At 55.3% G+C, this 19,548-nt stretch overlaps 1 protein-coding gene across 1 annotated transcript in view; it reads right to left on the reverse strand.

Moving 5' to 3' along the window:
• Positions 1 to 19,322, reverse strand: part of MROH7 (maestro heat like repeat family member 7) — a 45,462-nt gene extending 26,140 nt beyond the window's left edge. Inside the window, exons 1-11 of the mRNA XM_089337366.1 lie at positions 18,983 to 19,322; positions 16,427 to 16,461; positions 14,261 to 15,539; positions 9,485 to 9,537; positions 7,439 to 7,519; positions 6,501 to 6,580; positions 6,105 to 6,234; positions 4,316 to 4,411; positions 3,376 to 3,480; positions 3,094 to 3,229; positions 222 to 334 (exon numbers count right to left, since the gene is read on the reverse strand). Coding sequence (XP_089193492.1) covers positions 222 to 334; positions 3,094 to 3,229; positions 3,376 to 3,480; positions 4,316 to 4,411; positions 6,105 to 6,234; positions 6,501 to 6,580; positions 7,439 to 7,519; positions 9,485 to 9,537; positions 14,261 to 15,464 — 1,998 coding nt within the window. The 5' untranslated portion in view covers positions 15,465 to 15,539; positions 16,427 to 16,461; positions 18,983 to 19,322. The remainder of the gene's footprint in view (positions 1 to 221; positions 335 to 3,093; positions 3,230 to 3,375; positions 3,481 to 4,315; positions 4,412 to 6,104; positions 6,235 to 6,500; positions 6,581 to 7,438; positions 7,520 to 9,484; positions 9,538 to 14,260; positions 15,540 to 16,426; positions 16,462 to 18,982) is intronic.
• Positions 19,323 to 19,548: the final 226 nt, after the last annotated feature.

Raw genomic sequence — 19,548 nt, forward strand, 5'->3', positions numbered from 1 at the left:
GGCACAGAGGTCCTGCCGCTGAGGGCCAGACCCCACCTGGCTCCCTGGAGCTACAAAACTAGGGGCAACGAGGGCCCTACCCTCAGAACAGTGGGAGGATCGGGGGATAGGAAGCCACCGTGCCCTGGCACCGCCTGGAGGAGGGTGCCCTCGTGCTTGTGTGGTGGGGGAAGGTTTCCAGCACAGGCCCAGGGGTGCCCCCCGCCCCGCCCGACAGTCACCGCGATCACACGCAGGATGTTCTGACACGGGCTGACGGGGTTGTAGGGCCCCAGGAAGCGCTTGTTGCTCTCATACAGCTCCTTCTTGTTGGTCTCTTCCTTATCTCTGGCTCCTGCAAGGAGAGGACCTTCTCAGCGAGGCCTGGCCACCCTGGAGTTCATTTTTTAACTTCTCAGTAAACCTGGCGCCCAAACCTTGCGGAACCAGAGCGATCAGTTCCTGCAGGGAACACCTCCAGGTGGCCGGCACCAGGTCAGCAACCAGAGCCCGCTCGGCATCCCAGAAGCCCCTCCTGGGTGTCCCTTCTGGTCACGGTCCCGCTCCCGTGCCCAGGGCAACTGCTAGCCTGGTTTCTCAACCCCTGGATAGAGTTTCCTGCTTTTGAACTTAACATAAACGGACTTGTATACTATGTTCTCCTTTGGATCTGCTTCCTCTGCACAAAACACGCCAGGGGATGAGAGGTGTCTACACGGCGGCACCCGGCCTTCATTCATTCATTCCTTCATTCATTCTCAATGCCATACCATTTGCATGGTCTGCAGACATGAAAACATACACATCCGTTCTACCAGTGATGGACAGGGGCTGGCAGCCATTCTGCATGGTGCAGCTGTCAGCGTTCGAGAGCGTGTCTTTCGGCAAATCTCTCTACACTCGTGTTCGTTACACTCCTACAGTGGAAAGGCCGAGCCGTAGTACAGGCATGGGCTCAGCTTCAGGAGCTGTTGTTGAGCCATTTGCCACAGTGGGAAGCCCACGATGTTCCCACTGGCTCTGAATGAGGGTCCCTATTGTCCCACATCTCGGCCACGCGTGGCTCTAAGATTTTATCCTCTGGTGGATGAGACCGTCTTTGGACTGTAATCTCCTTACCCCCAAGCAGTCCCAACCCCCTCCTCTGCCTTTTTGCTTTAGTCCTTATCTCCACCTGACTTACTGTACATGTTACTGTTCGTTTTGCTCACTGTTCTCTGACAACAAGAACCCAAGCTCACCAAGGGGAGGGGGTGTTTCCTTCATCTTTTTTTTTTTTTAATTTGACAGGTAGAGATATCAGTAGTGAGAGAGACAGAGAGAAAGGTCTTCCTTCCGTTGGTTCATCCCTCCAAATGGCCTCTACAGCCGGCGCTGCGCCGATCCGAAGCCAGGAGCCAGGTGCTTCCTCCTGGTCTCCCATGCGGGTGCAGGGCCCAAGCACTTGGGCCATCCTCCTCTGCCTTCCCGGGCCACAGCAGAGAGCTGGACTGGAAGAGGAGTAACCGGAACTAGAACCCAGCACCCATATGGGATGGCGGTGCCACAGGCGGAGGATTAACCAAGTGAGCCACTGCGCTGGCCCCGTCCTTCATCTTTTTTCACTACTGCATCCCTCAAAGCACCGGCATCTGGTGGTGCCACATCTTCTGATGAATGTAACATATCTCAGGAACACTTGCTCAGCCCTTGCGATAGCCTGGTCTGGGTCCCACCTGGATCCCCTCCGGGTATGCAAGACACAGGTGCAGCAGAGGGCCACGAAGGCACCCACTGTGTGCTGTTTGGACAGGGAAGGGGCATGAAACCCAGAATTAAGCAGACCTAGGCTCAAATGCTAGCCACGCTGCTTTCCACGGCAGAGGGACCTCTAGGAGCCATGTCACTGCTCCAGGACCTCACGGTGCAGGGTCGGCCAGGGTCGTCAGATAAAATACAGGATACCCAGTTGAAGCTGAACTTCAGGTAGACAAATAAGTTTTGGTGCAATGTGTCTTAGCTATATTAAAAGTTATTCCTTATGTATCTGGGGTTTGAATTTAACCAGGTGTCGGATAACTCGGTCATTACCGTTCCTCCCCTCGAGGCTGACGACTGTGCACCTTCACTCAGGAGGCACAAGGCGCTCCCAGCCCTGCGGATGACAGCCCAGAGCCCAGCTCTCCGGCCCCATGCGAAAGATCAAGGAGAGCAGGGCCACCACTCGGCGCCCTGCAGGTCAGAGGAATGGCGACAGGGAATGGGGTTTGACAAGTGCGTACACTGTGCCACATGGCACAGGTTTCTTTATATGTGCTCTCACCTACGATCTCATTGAACAGTTCACAAAGCCTACGCGTGATATGCATTCTGGAATACGCTTTTCACGGATGAGGAGATCCAGGCCTAGATAAGCAAAGTGCTTGCCTGAAGTCACACGGCTAGGAAGGGCTGGAGCCAGGTCATGCGCCCTGGTCACTCTGCTACCAGAGTCAGTGGAGTATAAATAAAAAGTATAGAAAAAGTTTATATGGAGCATAAACAGTGATGTATAAACAAAAAGCCAAGCTCTTTGGGATTTGGGGCCCAGCTGGGAGAACTCTGGAGAAATGGAGACAGGAAGGCGGCGAGAGAGCCGAGCCTGTGCAGCTCTCGGTGTAGTAGCGAAGGGCACCTGTGTCAGCCGTCCCACATCAGCAGCTCCCTCCCTGAAGCTGCAGGTACGAATGCTCTCCCTCCTACATCAACAGATGCCCACTGAGTCCCACCATGTACCAGACCTGGAAAAGCAGCCATGACCAAGACACAGCCCTGCCCTCCTCTTCTGAGGGGAAGAGAGACAAGAAAACAAGACATTTGGGCCATCACACCTGGCGTACACGGTGCCGTGGAAATGTGAAAGTGACAGTCACATCGGAAGCTTGAAAGGATGAGCTAGAGTTCAGGCAGAAAGAATCGCTTATATCCAAACGGGCTTGTTGGCAGACTCTGCCCCCTGGTTCTGTGGGGACAAAGGCTTCCCACCAGCCTCCACGGTCCCCACCGAGCCCTGCGCTGGTGTCCTCCCACTCTGACCCATGCCTAAGGCAGCCAAGGCTCCAGCTGACTCCCAAGCCCGCCGCCGTGAGAGCTTACGTTTCTGCAGTTCCAGGATGGTGTAGAGGATGATGATGCCGTCCAGGGCCTCCCGGCCAATCTCCTCGTCAGGATCTCCGATACGGAGGATGAGCCTCCCCAGGAGGACACCCAGTGCCGGGAACCCCGAGGACATCTGTGGGTGTCACAGTCTTAGGGATTGACTCTTAGAGGTTCAATCATGCTATATACAGCGAGCAGCCCCAGGCAGTCTGCCCCAGTAGCGCCCTCTGAGCTGCAGGCGTCTCCTTAGGGAGTCCGTCCCTCCCAGGGGTCACTCACAAAGAAGGGCAGGGTCAGAAGCGTGTGGTTGAGCACAGAGACGTTGCTATTGACAGCCCGCGCTCGCTCGTGGGCCTTCCCAGAGTTCATCCAGGGCCCCAGAGGCTGTGGGGACAAGGGCAAGACTTAGAACTGACGTTGGCTGCCAGCCCCTGCTGCTGGGCGCTGGGGGGACAAGCCAGCCTTTGCCAGTCAGCAGGAGGGGCCTATAGGCAACTCAGCATGGCCCTCCTCTTCCTGGGGCTTGGGGAGGGGCCGGGGTCCCAAGAACCGAGATGAGCACTAACCAAACCGGAAGAAGGCGGTCAGTGAGGAGGGAGGGAAAAGACAGAGAGCAATGAGGATGGAAGAAAGAGACAGGACAAGGCCGGCGCCACGGCTCACTAGGCTAATCCTCTGCCTTGCGACGCTGGCACACCGGGTTCTAGTCCCAGTCGGGGCGCCGGATTCTGTCCCGGTTGCCCCTCTTCCAGTCCAGCTCTCTGCTGTGGCCTGGGAGTGCAGTGGAGGATGGCCCAAGTGGTTGGGCCCTGCACCCCATGGGAGGCCAGGAGAAGCACCTGGCTCCTGCCTTCGGATAGGCGCGGTACGCCGGCCGCAGCGGCCATTGGAGGGTGAACCAAAGGCAAAGGAAGACCTTTCTCTCTGTCTCTCTCTCTCTCACTGTCCACTCTGCCTGTCAAAAAATAAAAAATTTAAAAAATTAAAAAAAAAAAAAGAAAGAGACAGGACAAGGTAGAGCGAGCAGAGACACCAGGGCAGCTGCAGCTGCGTGGGGATAGAGAGCTTGGAGGGGTGGGAGTCTGCGCAGGCCCAAGAGGACATGCTGAAGTCAAACCAGTCCTGGGTGCAGCCCCCCGCTGCTCCTAGCCTGCTCCCCATTTTCCTATGCCCGCTCTCTCCTCCTTCTCCACCGAAGCCCACACCCTACCCCTCGCACCTCCAAGATGCTCTTCAGCCCAGCCGGAGTGGGGTCCTCAATGAAGAGAGCATTGAGCAGCTTCTGCAGAGCATCCAGGGTCTGATGGTAGAGTGTCTGCGGACAGGAGGAGCCCAGGCTGCTAGGGGGCCCCGGAGCCCACGCCAGCCCCAGACAACCCCCGCATGTGACAGCAGGGGAGGGGGCACTTGGACCCAGGAGGGCTGCTTTCTGGCCCCACCTCTGGGAGCAAGCGAATGCCTGACATTGGGCAAATAGCTTCCCTCCTGAGGGCTACAGCTTCCTTACTGAGAAATGAGACACAGCGCTTGCAGCTCCCACCTTAAAGGCGCAGCACGTACTGAGACCTGCTAGGGGACACAGGAGCACGTGCCTGGCAGCACACACAGCCCCATCACTCTGTCCTCAAACTTTTTCTCACTTTGCAAGCGAAGAGGTACTTGTCCACGTTCGTGCCACAAAGCAGTTCCACAAAGAAGGAAAGATTTAGGGGTTGGAGGGGAAAGGCTCTAGGACGAGGAGAGCTAGCTGAGGACAGGGTCAACCTCACGTCCATCATCTCCCAGGGGAGTACTCTGACTCTCCGTCGCAGGGCTGCTCCTAGACCCAAATAGATTTTCCAAGTTGCCTTTGAGGGAGCCTCCCTCCTCTGTCCAGAGCCCACATCCTTGGGCCACACCACCTTCCTGGAATTGTCTGTCGGGCGCAGGCAGCAGACACAGGCTGGGCAGCGGGTTTGATGCACTCGGGGAAGACCCTCTCTCCCTTGCCTCCCCTCCCTCTGCCGGCCCCCAGTCTGTCTGCTATGCTGTCACTGACCAGGCTTCCATAGTCCGCACACCCTCTGAAGCTAAAACGTTCCAACACCTCCACCGCGCAAACCTCACTGCCAGCTACGACCTCCAAGGGCCGCTGATAGCTGTGCGGCACTGGCCTCTGCTGGCCAGACCTGGAACTGCAGCAGGCATGTCCTCCCCCACTGCAGAGTCTGCATTTTTCCGCAGGTCTTCACTCAGCGCATGCGCCCCAGAATCCAGCCGCCTCTGTGTGTGTGTGTGTGTGTGTGTGTGTGTGTGTGTGTGTGTGTGTGTGTGTAGGCTCGCTTCTCAGAATTCTTGCCTCGCGTGGACGAGGTCACCACGCAGCCCGTGCCCACAGGCCTCTGCCTGCAGCACTCCTTCTGCCAGCCCAGCTAGTTAGCTCTTCTTTCTTTCACCTTTCCGCTCCAGTGTGGTGACCCCTGGCACCATCTAGGCCATGCCCCCTCCAGGCTCTGTGCAGCACGGAGCATTTGTCTTGTCTGGGACGTTCACCCCTGGGACAATTCTGCACGTATTTGTGAGATTCTTTGATTATATCCATCTGCGCCATCTCCCTCCTACTGTTCCACCCTCTAACTCAGCATGATTGAAGACGCCCCACCCTGACCTGAGACCCAGCTCGCTCCATCACCCCACTGGCCCCGGTCCGCCCCTCCTCTGCCCATTGCTCCGGGAGGACCCCCAGAAGTTGGAAGATGCCCATGCCAGCGGCTTGAGGCTCTGCTTCTCTGGTCTCAGCCCCTTCCTGTGGCCTCCCTGCCCTGGCCACCCACTCTGGCCATACTGGCCTCTGCTAGCCTACCACTCATAGGCAGGAGGGGGCGGCTATCAGATGGAGGGGACTGACCCAAGGCGACACAGACCCACAGCTCCTCCCAGAGGCCTTTGCTGCTCCTGGCCAGCCTGTCTCTCACTCTGACAGCACCGAGGGCCCTGAGGGCCCCCTCCCCGACAGGACCCCGCCTCACCTGGATGACCTCAGCTTTGGCCTCGTCCTTCTCCTGCATGGCCTGCACAGAGGGCAGGGAGAACACGCTCTGCACACACGTGTTCACCAGCTCCGACCGCTCACGCACACCCAGGATGGGCTGGGTGTGACTGCCGAGAGACAGAAAGCCAAGGTGCCCGGTCGGGGAGGGGCTTGGGCTGAGGATGCGAGGCTGGGACGGAGGCACTGGGTGTGGGCCTGGGGCAGCCTGGGGTTCAGATCCCTAAGGGGACAGGGAGGTGGGGAGAGTGGGTGTGGAGGGCGTGGCCAGGAAAGGGTGCAGGGTCCAGGGTACAGAGGAGAGGCCTAGAAGAGATAGGGCCCCGAGAAGAGGGAAGAGGACTCGGGGGGGGGGGCAGAGAGGGGCTGTGGGCACCTCAGCTGCGTCAGGGTCTCCATGGCCTGGCGCCGCACGGAGCTCGAGAGGGAATCCAGCGGCTCCTCCTGGATCTGCCTCTGGACAGGGGGCCACAGAGGGGCCCATGACGGGGGGTACTGGTGCAGACCACCCCGTCACGGCAGCCTGGGCGGAGCTCCCATCAGCTCCACATCCTGCCTGGCCCTCCCCAGGGGCCTGAGAGCCAGCTCACTGCCAGAACCCCGTGCTGAGCCCTCGCCCAGAACACCCCAGCCCTAGCCAGCCAAGGCCCCAGAACTGTCTCCCATGACCTCACGGTGGGAGGCGTGTTTAAAGTACAGCCTGGCCCCAAGCGAGGGACACCAGGCACAGCTTTTGAGAACTGCTTGGATACCTAGAAAAGTGTCCTTCAGATCCTCACCGTTGATCTAGTTCCTACACACAATAGTTAGGGAAATGAAGGTAGAGGGGCAAGGATTCTTTTTCCTCTGTCTCTTTGAGAGACACAAAGCCAAGTGCAAGTTTGGAAAGCTCAGAGGTTATCCCTGCCCAGCTACTCTTTGGATAGCTGGGCAGAGACTGTATTCAGCAAGGGGATGAGGAAGGAGGAATTTCCGGGATAAGAATGCATTACATCATGATAAGTGCTCAGGTGCACAAGGATTAGCAGTGCGATAGCCATTGGGCTGTGTTCTTCCAACACCTGTATGACACAGGTACGTCATACCCCTTTGTGAGATGGGAAGAGTGAGGCTCAGAGAAGAGTCATCCAACTTCCTCAGGTGGGTGGAGGGCAGACGGAGTGGAGCTGAGGCTCACGTCCAGGTGTCCTGGCTCCCCGTCTCCCTTTCTGTCCTCTTCCCACCTCACCCCCCCCCAAGTCTCTTCAGTGGCTGAACTTGAGAATTAGCCCCCTTTCCACCCCAGTGCCACAGACCCGCATGTGGCTCCCGCACCATCATCTTCTTCATCATGGTCTTCTTCTCTCCTGCTTCCAGCAGATCCTGATTCTTCTGGAGGGTGATGCCCTTCTCCACCTTGGGGGCGGCAGAAGGCGAAACCTCAGGATGTGAGCCCCACTGAGCCCACGTGCCCTTAATTATCTGGCACCTGTGGGCAAATGAGCCCTAGATGTCAGCCCCGACTTGGGGTGGGATGAGGACTGGAGAAAATCAGGGTAGGGGGAATCCTGGAAGCCAGCATGTGGAAGAAGACCACATATGAGGGGCTGTAAAGCACTCCCTCTTTTCCAGGTAACTTTAGGGAGGGACAGAAAAGGTCCCTACCCCTCAATCTGAAATTCCACCAGGAGCAACACTTCTTAAGGCTTTCAAGTGCTCACAAGACAGACCACAGCATTCTGCCGTTGAGGGAGGGAACATGTTAATAATGGTCTATTAGTTCCCATTATCTTACAGCAGAAGGCCAAAAATAGCCAGGAAACAAGCAAATCAACTTCATTTAGTGGAGAAAGTGAAGCAAGTTAAACCCATGGAGAGTGTGGGGTTAGAGGCAGCCGTGAGTTCCATCCCACTCCTATCAAGAGGATGGGTTCCCCCTAATACCGGTTCACGTTACAGCTTGTGTTAGCCAGTAGAACACTGTAGAGCCAGTTACTGGCCTAGCTCGTAAGGGAGTTGGCAGCTTCCACTTTTTCCTACTGGAACTCAGCTGCCACACTGTGAGGGAGCCCAACCTAGACTCTGGAAGAATGGAAGACCGTGTGGAAAGAGGCCCTGGAAGGTGAGGGGTCATCATGGATGTTCCAGACTCCCCCCACTCCACCCCAGGTGACCTCAATCTATACTACATGGAGCAGAACAACCACCCTGCTGAGCCCGGTGGACTTCAGACTCCAGAGAAATTGGGCCCCTCTAACCCTGACTCCCCCAGTAGCCACAGTGCCAAGTTCCGGGGTAGTTTGTTAGGCAGTAACTGACAACTGAAACTGCGGGAGAGATGGAGGAGGGTGGCTGACTCAGACTGAATTGGTCCAGGAAGGCCTCTCAGAGGAGGTGACTTTTAGACTGAGTCCTGAGTGAGTAGAAAGCTAGCCACATCAAAGACAAGGGGAAAGACTGGAATGGCAGGTCACTGCCGTATCCCGGGTGCCTCAAACAGTGCCTAGTATATAGTAGGCACTCACTAATGTGTTAAATGACAGCGATAATCAGTCTCGTCTGTGCAGGCACCGCGCATTACCTAACGCAGGCCTCATTTCAACTTTTTCGTGCCCATTTGATGGGTGAGAAGCAGCTTCCTGGCAGAGGAGACAGGTGCAGAGTCCCAGAGGCAGGAGTGAATCTGGTGTGTGAGGAGCAGGAAAAGACCAGAGTAGAAGAGCAAGGCAGATGACTAGAAGAATGCCAGGGGGTGGGGACAAATGCCGCCCAAACGCAGGGTCTCTTACTCCCTCCAGACTCTCCCCAGCCCCCGCCCTGACTGCCCAAGACTGGAGCTTGTCTCTGAAGCAGCCTGGGGACAAGGCTTCCCTCCCTGAGCCCTGGCCTGGGTGGATCCACCCGCCGTCCACCAGCCGATCTTGTCCTCAGTCCTGTGGGTCACTCCTGCTGACCGGCTGCTCCAGTCTGCCCCTGGCCCTCCCCAGTGTGCCACTGCCTGGCCCAGGCTCTGGCCTCCCAAGGCCTTCTGTAGGCATGGGCCTGATCTGGGGTGGGTCTGACTGTGTCCTGAAAAAGTTCACCTCCAGCCTTGGTGTCCTTTCCAGGGCTCACCCACGATCTTTCATTGAGCACCTACTATGTAGCCAGCACTGTCCTCGAGGCTGAGGATACAGCTGTGACTGCGACGGACAGAAACCCCTGATCTAGGGAGGACACGAGTCAGTGCAGGCGACAAGTGAGAAGTTGGAGGGTTTAGTGACAGGTCAGGGCCACAGACGGCAAAGAGCACTGGGGGGGTGGGGGTGGGAGAGGAGCTGGGAACTCAGGGCTAGGGTGGGGGCTCCAGAGGAGATGTGCCAGGGCCCTTCCGTTACCAACCTCTCTCTTGTCTGGCCCCTTCGTCAGGCGCGAAGTCACTTCACTGAAGGTTCCTGAGCATCACGTCCGGAGGAGGAGAGGGGAGGGAGGGTAAACAGTGCGCCCAGGGTGCCAGAGCCCCAGCCCCTCCCCCACCGGACCCTGCACTGCTCCCTCCCGCAGCAGCCACACCGAGCTTAGTCACCCCCCCCCCACCAAAACCCTCCCGTGGTACCCACTTCCTGCAGTGTGAAATGGGTAGGGGCTCCGGGGTGGGGGGGGGGCCTTCACTGTGGGCCCTTCCTAGTCATCCCTACCGCTCCCCATCTCCCTCCCCAGCGTAAGCCCTCGCCCACCCCCAGCAGCCCCCTCAGGGCCCTGCTGCACAGGGGGTCTCCTATACCTGGGCCTCCACTGGCCTCCAGGTCTCCTCCCCTGCCTGCCACTCCTCAGGGAGGCCCCTGCTGGCCTCCAGGCTCGGCGAGGCCCACTGCACTGCCCCCACACGTGCCTTCTTCCCTCTCCCAGCAGCTGCAATCCCTAAGTAAAGCCCGGTGAGGCATGGGCTGGTTGTCAGCCTTGACCTCCTCTGCTTTCTTCCAGGAGGCTGCCCATTCCATGCAGCCGGTGAGGCTGAATCCTGCACGCCCCGCCCACCACTCCTCCTCCACAGGGGGCTTGGAACCCATGATTGGCCATGGTGACTGGTCCAGGGACGGGCAATTGGCTGAGTAGGACCAGGAAAGCCCTTTATTTAAGGGTTGAGAGGGACCCCAAAGAAGAGCCGGTCTCTCCCTCTGAGGTCAAGTTCACGAGGGCCTCCGAGTGCCTGGAACTCCATGGTCATCTTTGCCACCGGACGCTGGCAGAAGATGGAGCCCAGAGGACGAAGTGAGCAGAGCTAGAGCCAAGATCTTGGCTTCTCAACCCATCCTTGTCTGAAATGAGCCAGGCTCCTTGCAGGGAGTGCCCAGGAGGAGTCTGGGACCTCTTGTACCGAAACCGAGGGAGAGGGCTCCAGGAATGATGGGGGCCGTGTCAAAGGGGAAGGGGCTCCCCTGATCAAATGGAAGACAAAGGGAAGCAGCACAGGGTGGGCCACTGAGTGAGGCAGGAAACCACTAGTCTACCGATGCAGACGCAGATGCACGAACGGAATGTCGGATGAGCAACAGGGCCTCTACCCAGGGCGGGACAGGGCCTTCCCAGTGAGATCAGCCGCAGCAGCCTTCTCCCTTACGCAATGAACACCAGCAAGGGCACAAAGCAGCCGGGACCGGCAGCTGGGGCGGGTGCAATAGGACCACCTGGCCTCGAAGCACATGGCCCGGCTCTGGTCACCAGGACACCTCAGCAGCCCCAGACCCGGGCACAGGGAAACAGTGGCCTGTGCTCTGCAGTCGTGTCCAGGACACGGAGCCAGGCCTGGAGGAGGCCAGGTGCACAGGACCAGGGGACATTGAGACGAGAGAGGCGGATCCAGAGCTTCAGCTCCAGCAAACATCGCCAGGAAAATGGGTGATGGCTGAGTGGGGGCTGAGGGGTAGGTGGCAGCTGTGTACTGAGAGCAACTTCCTGACGGGGGAATCAGTTTCTTCCTTCTGGTGCTAAGAAATACTGTGGGGCTGGTGTTGTGGCCTAATAGGTTAAGCCACCGCCTGCAATGCAGGCAGCCCATATGGGTGCCAGCTCAAGTCCAGGCTGCTCCTCTTCCCATCCAGCTCTCTGCTGTGGCCTGGGATAGCAGTGGAAGATGACCCAAGTCCTTGGGCCCCTGCACCAGTGTAGGAGACCCAGAAGAAACTCCTCGCTCCTGGCAGCCTGGCCCATCCCTGGTCGCTGCAGCCATTTGGGGAGTAACCCAGCAGATGGAAGACCTCTTTTTCTGACTCTCCCTCTCCCTCCCCCTCCCCCTCCCCTCCCCCTCCCCCTCCCCCTCCTCCTCTCTCTCTCTCTCTAACTCTGCTTTTCAAATAAATAAAAACTAAATCTTAAAAAAGGAAGGAAGGAGGGAAGGAAGGAAGAGAAAGAGAGAGAGAGAGAAAAGAGAGAGAGAGAGAGAGAAAGACTCTGAAATTCATGGGTGGGGAGCATCATCTGGCTACTTATTCTCATGGGATCCAGGAAGAGCAAAACATTTTATCCAATACTTTGAACTTTTCTGTAAGTTTTTCTTTTATTTTTTAAGTATGTGAGAGAGAGAAAGAGTGAGAGAGATCGTCCATCCACTGGTTCACTCTGTCCCCAAAGGCCCACAATAGGCAGGAGTGGACCAGGCCAAAGCCAGGATCCAGGAACTCAATCCAGCTCTCCCACATGGGTAGCAGGGACCCACCTAGCTGAACATCACCTGCTGTTTCCCAGCGTGTGCACTGGCAGGTAACTAGGACCAAGGGCAGAGGTGAGACTAGAACCCAGGCACTTGCTCTTATCTGTTGCACCAACTGCCCACCCCATTTTCTTTTCACAGTTAAGCAAATACTTATTAAGCATCTGCTATGTGACGGGAACTCTTCCAGGTGCAGTTAGCAAAAGCAAACAAAATTTTTGCTTTTATGGAACTCACAGTCTAATGGGAGTAGGCAGACAGATCAATAACGACCAAAACCATATATCATGCACCAGGTGAGGGTAAATGCTGAGAGGAGGCAGAAAGAACAATGCACATTCTTACGAGATTTTACTGTTTAAATTCTGAAAAAGAATGAAGGACAAAACTTGAACTTGAAAGAGTCTGCCACTAGCAAAATTCACTAAAGGAAATTCGAAAAGGCCTACTTCAGACGGGGAAGAAGTGAAACCCTGGTGGAGCGTCTGAGATGCAGTAAAAGGTGAAGGGAAGGAACGAGGTTAATATTTGAGTGAATACAGGAACACTATGTAAGATAATAACCAGCAGGCATTTGGCCTAGAAGCTCAGACACCCATATCCCATACCCAAATGCCTGGGTTTGAGACCCAGCTGCTCCTTTTCCCATCCAGCTTCCTGCTGATGGCCTGGGAAAGCAGTAGAAGATGGCCCAAATGCTTGGGCCCCTGCACCCACGTGGGAGACCTGCAAGAAGCTCCTGGCTCCTGGCTTCAGATCAGCTCAGCTCTGGCTGTTATAGCCATCTGGGGAGTGAACCAGTAGATGAGAGACCTCTCTGTCTCTCTGTCTCTGTCTCTGTCTCTCTCTCTGAAGACTCAGAGAATCGATTCATGATTGCCTAGGGCTGGGGTCTTGGGTTGGGTGATGTCTAAAAGATACAGGGTTTCTTTTGGGGGTGAATAAAATGTTCTAGGGGCCAGCATTGTGGAGTAATGGATCAAGTCACCACCTGCAATGCGGGCATCTGATATGGGCACCGATTAGAATCCCAGCTGCTCTACTTCTCATCCAGCTCCCTGATAATGCACCTGGGAAGGCAGCAGAAGATGACCCAAGTCCTTGGGCCCCTGCACCTACATGGGAGACCTGGAAGAAGTGCTTGGCTCCTGGCTTCTGATTGGCTCACTGCCGGCAGTTGGGGAGTGAACCAGTAGATGGAAGACCTCTCTCAGTACCAAGTAGGAATTGTCTTAGAAAATAAGATATGATTCATGACAGCAGAAAAACATATCATATCTAGGATTAATCATCAGAAAATGTACTAGACCTTTATGGAGAATTTCTTTCAATTCTAGTAAAGCAAATATCCTGTGTAAAGGAAAACTCAAATAGGCAGATAAATGAATAAAATTCTAATAAAAATACCAGCAAGATTTTTTGAAGACCTAGACATCCTAAGATGTGTTTGGAGGAGTGAAGGTCTATTAAGAGCTAAGTCAATTTTGAGGAGAATTTGGAAGAGGAATTCTCACCCTAGCAGATAGGAATACAATGTCACAAAACCACGGTCACTGTTTTAAAATCACCGTATGCTATTGGTGCATGAACAAACACGAATGGACTGGTGGAAGATAATCATAGCATTGGAAGCTGCCAGGGCATTAATTTATATCACTCCTGCATGTCAGGAGTGAGGCGCGGGCTCCAGACAGGGCCTCATCAGGTGAGAACCTCCAAGACCCAGCAGACGTGAGCTGAGCCTGCAGCCTGCCTGCTCCACTGCTCAAACTTTGGCCAGAGGGCCAGGGCTGTGGCACAGTGGCTTGACACCCTGGCCTGAAGCACTGGCATCCCATCTGGGCGCCGGTTCTAGTCCCGGCTGCTCCTCTTCCAATCCAGCTCTCTGCTAATGCACCTGGGAAGGCAGCAGAAGATGACCCAAGTCCTTGGGCCCCTGTACCTACATGGGAGACCCAGAAGAAGCTCCTGGTTCCTGGCTTCAGATTGGCGCAGCTCCGGCCATTGCGGCCAACTGGGGAGTGAACCATCAGAAGGAAGACCTCTCTCTCTCTCTCTCTCTCTCTCTCTCTCTCTCTCTCTGCCTCTCCTCTCTTTGTGTAACTCTGACTTTCAAATAAATAAATCTTTTAAAAAAAACTTTAGCCAGAGACATGAGGTGTGAAATTTACCCAGAGAGAAAGAAGTGTGCACTTCGAATGGAAGGCCAATAATTTGGAGAGAACAGAAGTATTATCATATGTGCTATCACTGCTAAGGAAGTTAAAGCTCAGAGAGGTTTAGTAGCTTGCCCCAGGTCACACAGCTACCAGCAGGAGAGTGTTAGATCTTTCCCTTGAAATAAACATGCTGACATGCTGTCTGTTATCTGTGGCCTGCTGTTCCCTTCTCTCCTCTCTGTTCCCTTCCTTGCCCCATAGATCTGAAAGCAGATTTCTAGGGCTGTCGCCCACTCATGCCTAACTCACCATCCGGGATGCTTCGGAAGGCCATGGTGTCTCTGTCCCCAGCGTGGGTGGTGGGGAGCCCCAGAGGGAGATGGCCCACCTCCACACTGGCCCTCTCACCCCAGCTCTCCAGATTGTCATCCAGGACCATGGTGCGGATGCTGTTGTCCTCGGAATAATCCTGCTGGCTGCTCAGGGTCAAGGTCGAGGTGTCACTGAACATGAAGCTGGAGCCCACGCTGAGGGTCTCGTTGGAGCCCAGGATCAGAGTCATGCAGGAGGGTGGCGAGAGGGAGGCGATGGGTCCATGGACGCTGGAGTGCAGGCTGATCCCATCGCTGGAGCCAGGGATCAGGGTCACACACGAGGCCTGGGTGAGGGTCATGTTCAAATCGGATCTGGAGTGGCTGTTGGAAGTCACATCGATGGTCCCCTTGGAACTTGAGCTCCAGGTTGCACCAAAGGCGCCTCGGGAAACAGACCCGGAGAGGTTATGGGCAGCCAGCGTGACCGTCTCACTTGAGTCTGGAGCTCTGTTCAGATCCAGCTTGGAGACGTTTCTTGAAGCCACACTGAGCCGCTGTGTGGAGTTGGGATCCAGAGAAGTATTTGAGGCTGGCAGGAGGAGTGCTTTGGAGCTTGGCCGGGAGATGCAGTGGCCTAGCACCAGGGCCTCTCCTGAATGGGCCCTTATGAACGGGTTTGATTCTGGTCTGGAAGGATTGGTGTTACTCTGACCCAAATCGAAATTCCTGCTAGAGAGGCACTTGAGGGCCTCCTCTGCACTTGGGCCAGAGAGGATCCCTGAGCTCTGAGCAGTGGCCTCAGGGGAGCCAGAGCTCAGAACAGGGCTGGAGGCGGAACAGAGGGCCCCCTGGGAGTCGGACCCTGAGGCATGATTGGAATCCAGGACCTGGGCTTCACCAGAGAAGGAACTGGCGATCTGGAAGGAGGCTGGAGCCACGGCCCTGCTGTCGTCAGCGCTGGGGTTGCTATCACACTCCAGGCCAAGGGCCCTCCCTGAGACAGGAGTCAGGGTGGAATTAAGGTCTGGGATGAGAGCCGAGCCAGGACTTAGAGGTGGATTCAAGATAGGAATGAGGGCCACGTCTGGGCCGGCCCCAGGGACAGTGCCGGAGGCTAAGCCCAGGGCCCCACGGGGATGGACACTTGGTGGCACCATTGGCTCTTCAAGCTCCAGACTTGCCCCTGGACTCAGAGCCATGTCCAGTCTGGAGGTCTCTCAATGCCACTGCCCCTTTCTCTTCAATAGCCAACTGCTGCGCTCCCTGCAGTACTCCTGGAAGGGAGGAAAAGAAGACAAATGCAGCCAGGCACCAGCTGTGGACACGGTGCTGTGGCTCTCCACTCTCCCTAGGCTGAGGGCTCCCACACTGTGACAAGGCCCTTGGTGACAGTGTCCAGCCCACCTCCCCAGCCTCTTCCCACGCCCCTCCCCTCCTTGATCTCCAGGGCTTTAGCCGTATCCCCTGAGCTCCCCTCCCTGGACCACAACCTGCTCCCTCTAGGCTGAGGGCCCGAGGCGAACGCAGCACCCTTTGTTTGGAACATCTTCCAACTGCCTTTTGCCAATTCCTGACTCCTACAATGTCAAGAACTACATATAGGAGTGTGGGGCATCTTTTTTTTAAAGATTTATTTTATTTATTTGAAAGGTACAGTTATAGGGGTAGGGGGAGATAAATCTTCTATCTGCTAGTTCACTCCCCAAAATGATTACTGCCAGAGCTGGGCCAGGCCAAAGCCAGGAGCCAGGAGCTTCTGATTCTCCCACGTGGCTGCTGGGGCCCAAGCACTTGGGCCATCTTCCACTGCTTTCCCAGGCACATTAGCAGGGAGCTGGATCAGAAGTAGAGCAGCTGGGACTCAAACTGATGGCCATATTGGATGCCAGCATCACAAGTGGCAGCTTAACCTGTTATGCCACAACCCCGGCCCCTAGAACTATTGTGCAAGAGGCCATGGCACTAGATTCTCAAAGCCATTGGCAGAGCTGCCTACAGCCCTTAGTTGTTTACCTGTTCCAGCTGAGGCAGACCATGCGCAGAACCCTGGGCAATTGTCAAAATCTGAGCCTGCCTCAATCTAGCACTCTAGCTGCTGGGTGATGCCCCTCCCCAACCTTCCCATCATCCCCCACCGCAGCCCCCGGACCCTCCAGCTCACCTGCGTGCATGGTGTTCTCAAGCAGGAGTAGGGCCCTGGGAGGAGAGGCAAAAGGAAGTCGAGTCAGGGGAAGAGCAGCTTTTTTGTTGAAAAAGTCTATGGCCCGGATGTGCACACCTGTTAACCAACCCCCACCTACACACACCATATACACATCCACCTGCCCCATCTCTGAAGAGAGTTCAAGGACAGGAAGGTCACCCGCCCTGCTGGCCCTCTGGGCACCCGAGATCATCTGCACGCCCCCATGATTCAGTCATGCACTGTCTCACTCAGTGAATCCTTTCATGTGCAGTTTGATGTGTAACTTTATAGCTGAGTTTTGGAAAGATTTGGAGACATCTAGTCCTGAGTGCAAATCCCACCTCATCCTCCCACTAGTCTGAGTGAACGTGGGCAGGAGAGACGCCCCCACCCAACCCCACCCCCGGCCTTGCCCTCCTCATCTCTACTCTAGGAGGCGTAAAGCCTTCCGCCCAGGGCCCTGTCGCCCCCCTGCCTGGCGCGGAGCACGTGGCCCACCGACGGCCTTAGCTAATGTCTCTGTCTACTGGGCACACAAGTGGTCACACACAGCTTTGCATCTGCTAGGGAAGCAGGAAGCATTCACCTACATCCGTGTGTGATTTTACCCTGACGCTAAGGAAGTAAACATTTCAAGGCGCCTTATTTCACGGTCCCCTTCCAAAGACCCTAGACTGAATTGCATGCTAGTAATTTTTGCTTCTTTTATTTAAAGGGGGCCTGGATTCTCCCATGTTCATCGTGCCCACCTGTGCACACAAGTACACACACACACACATATAGACCATCATCATCAGTGAGAGGCCTGTTGGACTTGAAAAAGATGCAGCCCACGAGGCGGAGAGTATGACCTTGGAAAACCTGATTTGGGCTCTGGAAGACAAGAACAGGGCCTTCCCCCGGACCCAGCAGGCGAACACCATCGGGAAACAGGCAGAAGGCCACAGGTCTCAACCCTGGCTGACCTCCCTCTTCTCTGGAGAAACCAGAGCTCCCTCCCCAGGCTCTCCTGTTCCCTTCATGCTCCTCCCCATCCACCTTGCAACCAACAAGTAAGTCTTCAGTGCTGACTGACAGTGGCTGGGGCCAACCAAGGCTTGCCCACCACCAAATGGACACTGTGCAGAGAGAGCAATGGTGACTGATGAGGGCCCAGGAGGAAGCCAAGGGAGCTAAAGAAGCCCATGACTTGCTAGCGACAACCACAGCTGCCCACCGGCCTTTGACCCCAAGTCCTGGGGTGCCGAGTGGGGGAGGACAGAGCATGGCCATGAGACAGATAGTCCTGGCCAAGACTGCAAGAATCACTGACTGACCATGTCCTCGCTCCCCAGCCTCAGTGAACGCCCGAGCCTTCAGAAGACAGACACGTTAGTCACCCAGGGAGTCTGTGTGTACACACAGCACCTGACGCTAGGGCAGCTCATACCCAGAGACTCCCAGCACAGAGTCTCCACGCCCCCCCCCCCCACCTACTCTCATGGCAAGGAACTGGCAGCACCACCCAGACCAGAAGCACAGTGTCGTGGACTCCAATCTTTCTCACTTGCTGCACCTGCATTCTGCCAATTCTGACACTAAAACCACTCTCAAATCTCTGCCCATCTCTCCGTCTTCACCGCCATACCCCAGTCCCACCCCCATTTCTCAGGGATGGATCTTGGAGTTTCTCACTCAGTAGAAACCCCTGTATCCAGCTCAGCTCCCAACAAACTATTTTCCAAAGGTAGCCTCAAAGATCTTTAAGACTGCATGCAACGGGGGCTGATGTTGTGGCGTAGCAGGTAAAGCTGCTGCCTTCAGGACCGGCATCCCATACGGGCACTGGTTCAAGTCCCAGCTGCTCCACTTCCAATCCAGCTCCCTGTTTATGCACTTGGGAAAGTGGTGGAGAATGGCCCAAGTGCTTGGGTCCCTGCACCTGCATGGGAGACCCAGATGAAACTCCTGGCTCCTGGCTTCAGCCCGGCCCAGCCCCAGCCACTGCAGCAATTTGCAGAGTAAACCAGTGGATAGAAGATCTCTCTCTCTTCTCCCCCTCCCCCTCCCTCTCCCTCTCCCTCTCTGTCTATAACTCTGCCTTTCACATAAATTTTTTAAATTTTTAAGGAAAAAATAAAAGAAACAGTATCACATAGCTGGTGGCAGGTGTAATGGAGACAGTGGAATGAATTTGAAGAGGGGGAAGAACAATGAGGAAAGAATAATCTCATCAACAAACGGTACTGACATGAAAAAGTGGGAAACTGGACTCCTGCCTCACGCCAACACGAAAATTAGCTCAAAATGGATTAAAAGCCTCAAGTTAAGAGCCGAAACTACAAAACTCCTGACAGAAAACATGGAGTAAATCTTCATAACCTCAGATTTGGCAACAGGGTTTCTTATATATGACACCAAAAGCATAAGCAACAAAGAAAAACATAGATTAATTGGACGCCGCCAAAATTTAACTTTTGTGCATTAAAATATAGCGTCAAGAAGCAGAGAGACAATCTACCAAATGGGAGAGAATATTTGCAAATCACATACCTGATAAAGGTCCAGTGTCAAGACTGTATAAAGAACCCTAGAATGCAACAACAGGAAGACAAAACCCAGTCAAAACCTGGGCAAACAGCTTGGAATAGACACCTCATCAAAGATATATACAAGCAACCAGTGAGTATATGAAAAATAAGTTGAAGGTCGTCACTGGGAAATGAACATCAGAACCACAAGGGTAAAACTTCCCCTGCCCACTTAGGAGGGCTGGGCTTCAGCGGACAGCAGTGAGCGTTGATGCGGATGTGGAGGGGCCAGGCTCCTCATACACTGCAGGTGGAACGGAACGGTGCAGCTTCCGCAAAAGCCGACTGGGTGGCTCAGCCCCAAGGGAAACCGAATCGCACTATGACCCAGCACATCCACTCCAAGTTGACCCCAGACGTCTACTCTAAGCTCCAAAAGAACTGGAGCTCTGTGTCCCAACAAAAGCCTGTACACAAACGTTGATAACAACAGCATTCACAAGAGCCAAAGATAGACACAGACCAAACGCCCATCAACAGACGAACAAAATACGTACCCACACAAGGAGCTAGTCAGCCACAAAGAGC

The sequence above is a fragment of the Oryctolagus cuniculus genome, chromosome 7 (genome assembly GCF_051225735.1).
Source record: "Oryctolagus cuniculus isolate XC-2025 breed Fujian yellow rabbit chromosome 7, ASM5122573v1, whole genome shotgun sequence".
Classification (NCBI taxonomy): domain Eukaryota; kingdom Metazoa; phylum Chordata; class Mammalia; order Lagomorpha; family Leporidae; genus Oryctolagus; species Oryctolagus cuniculus.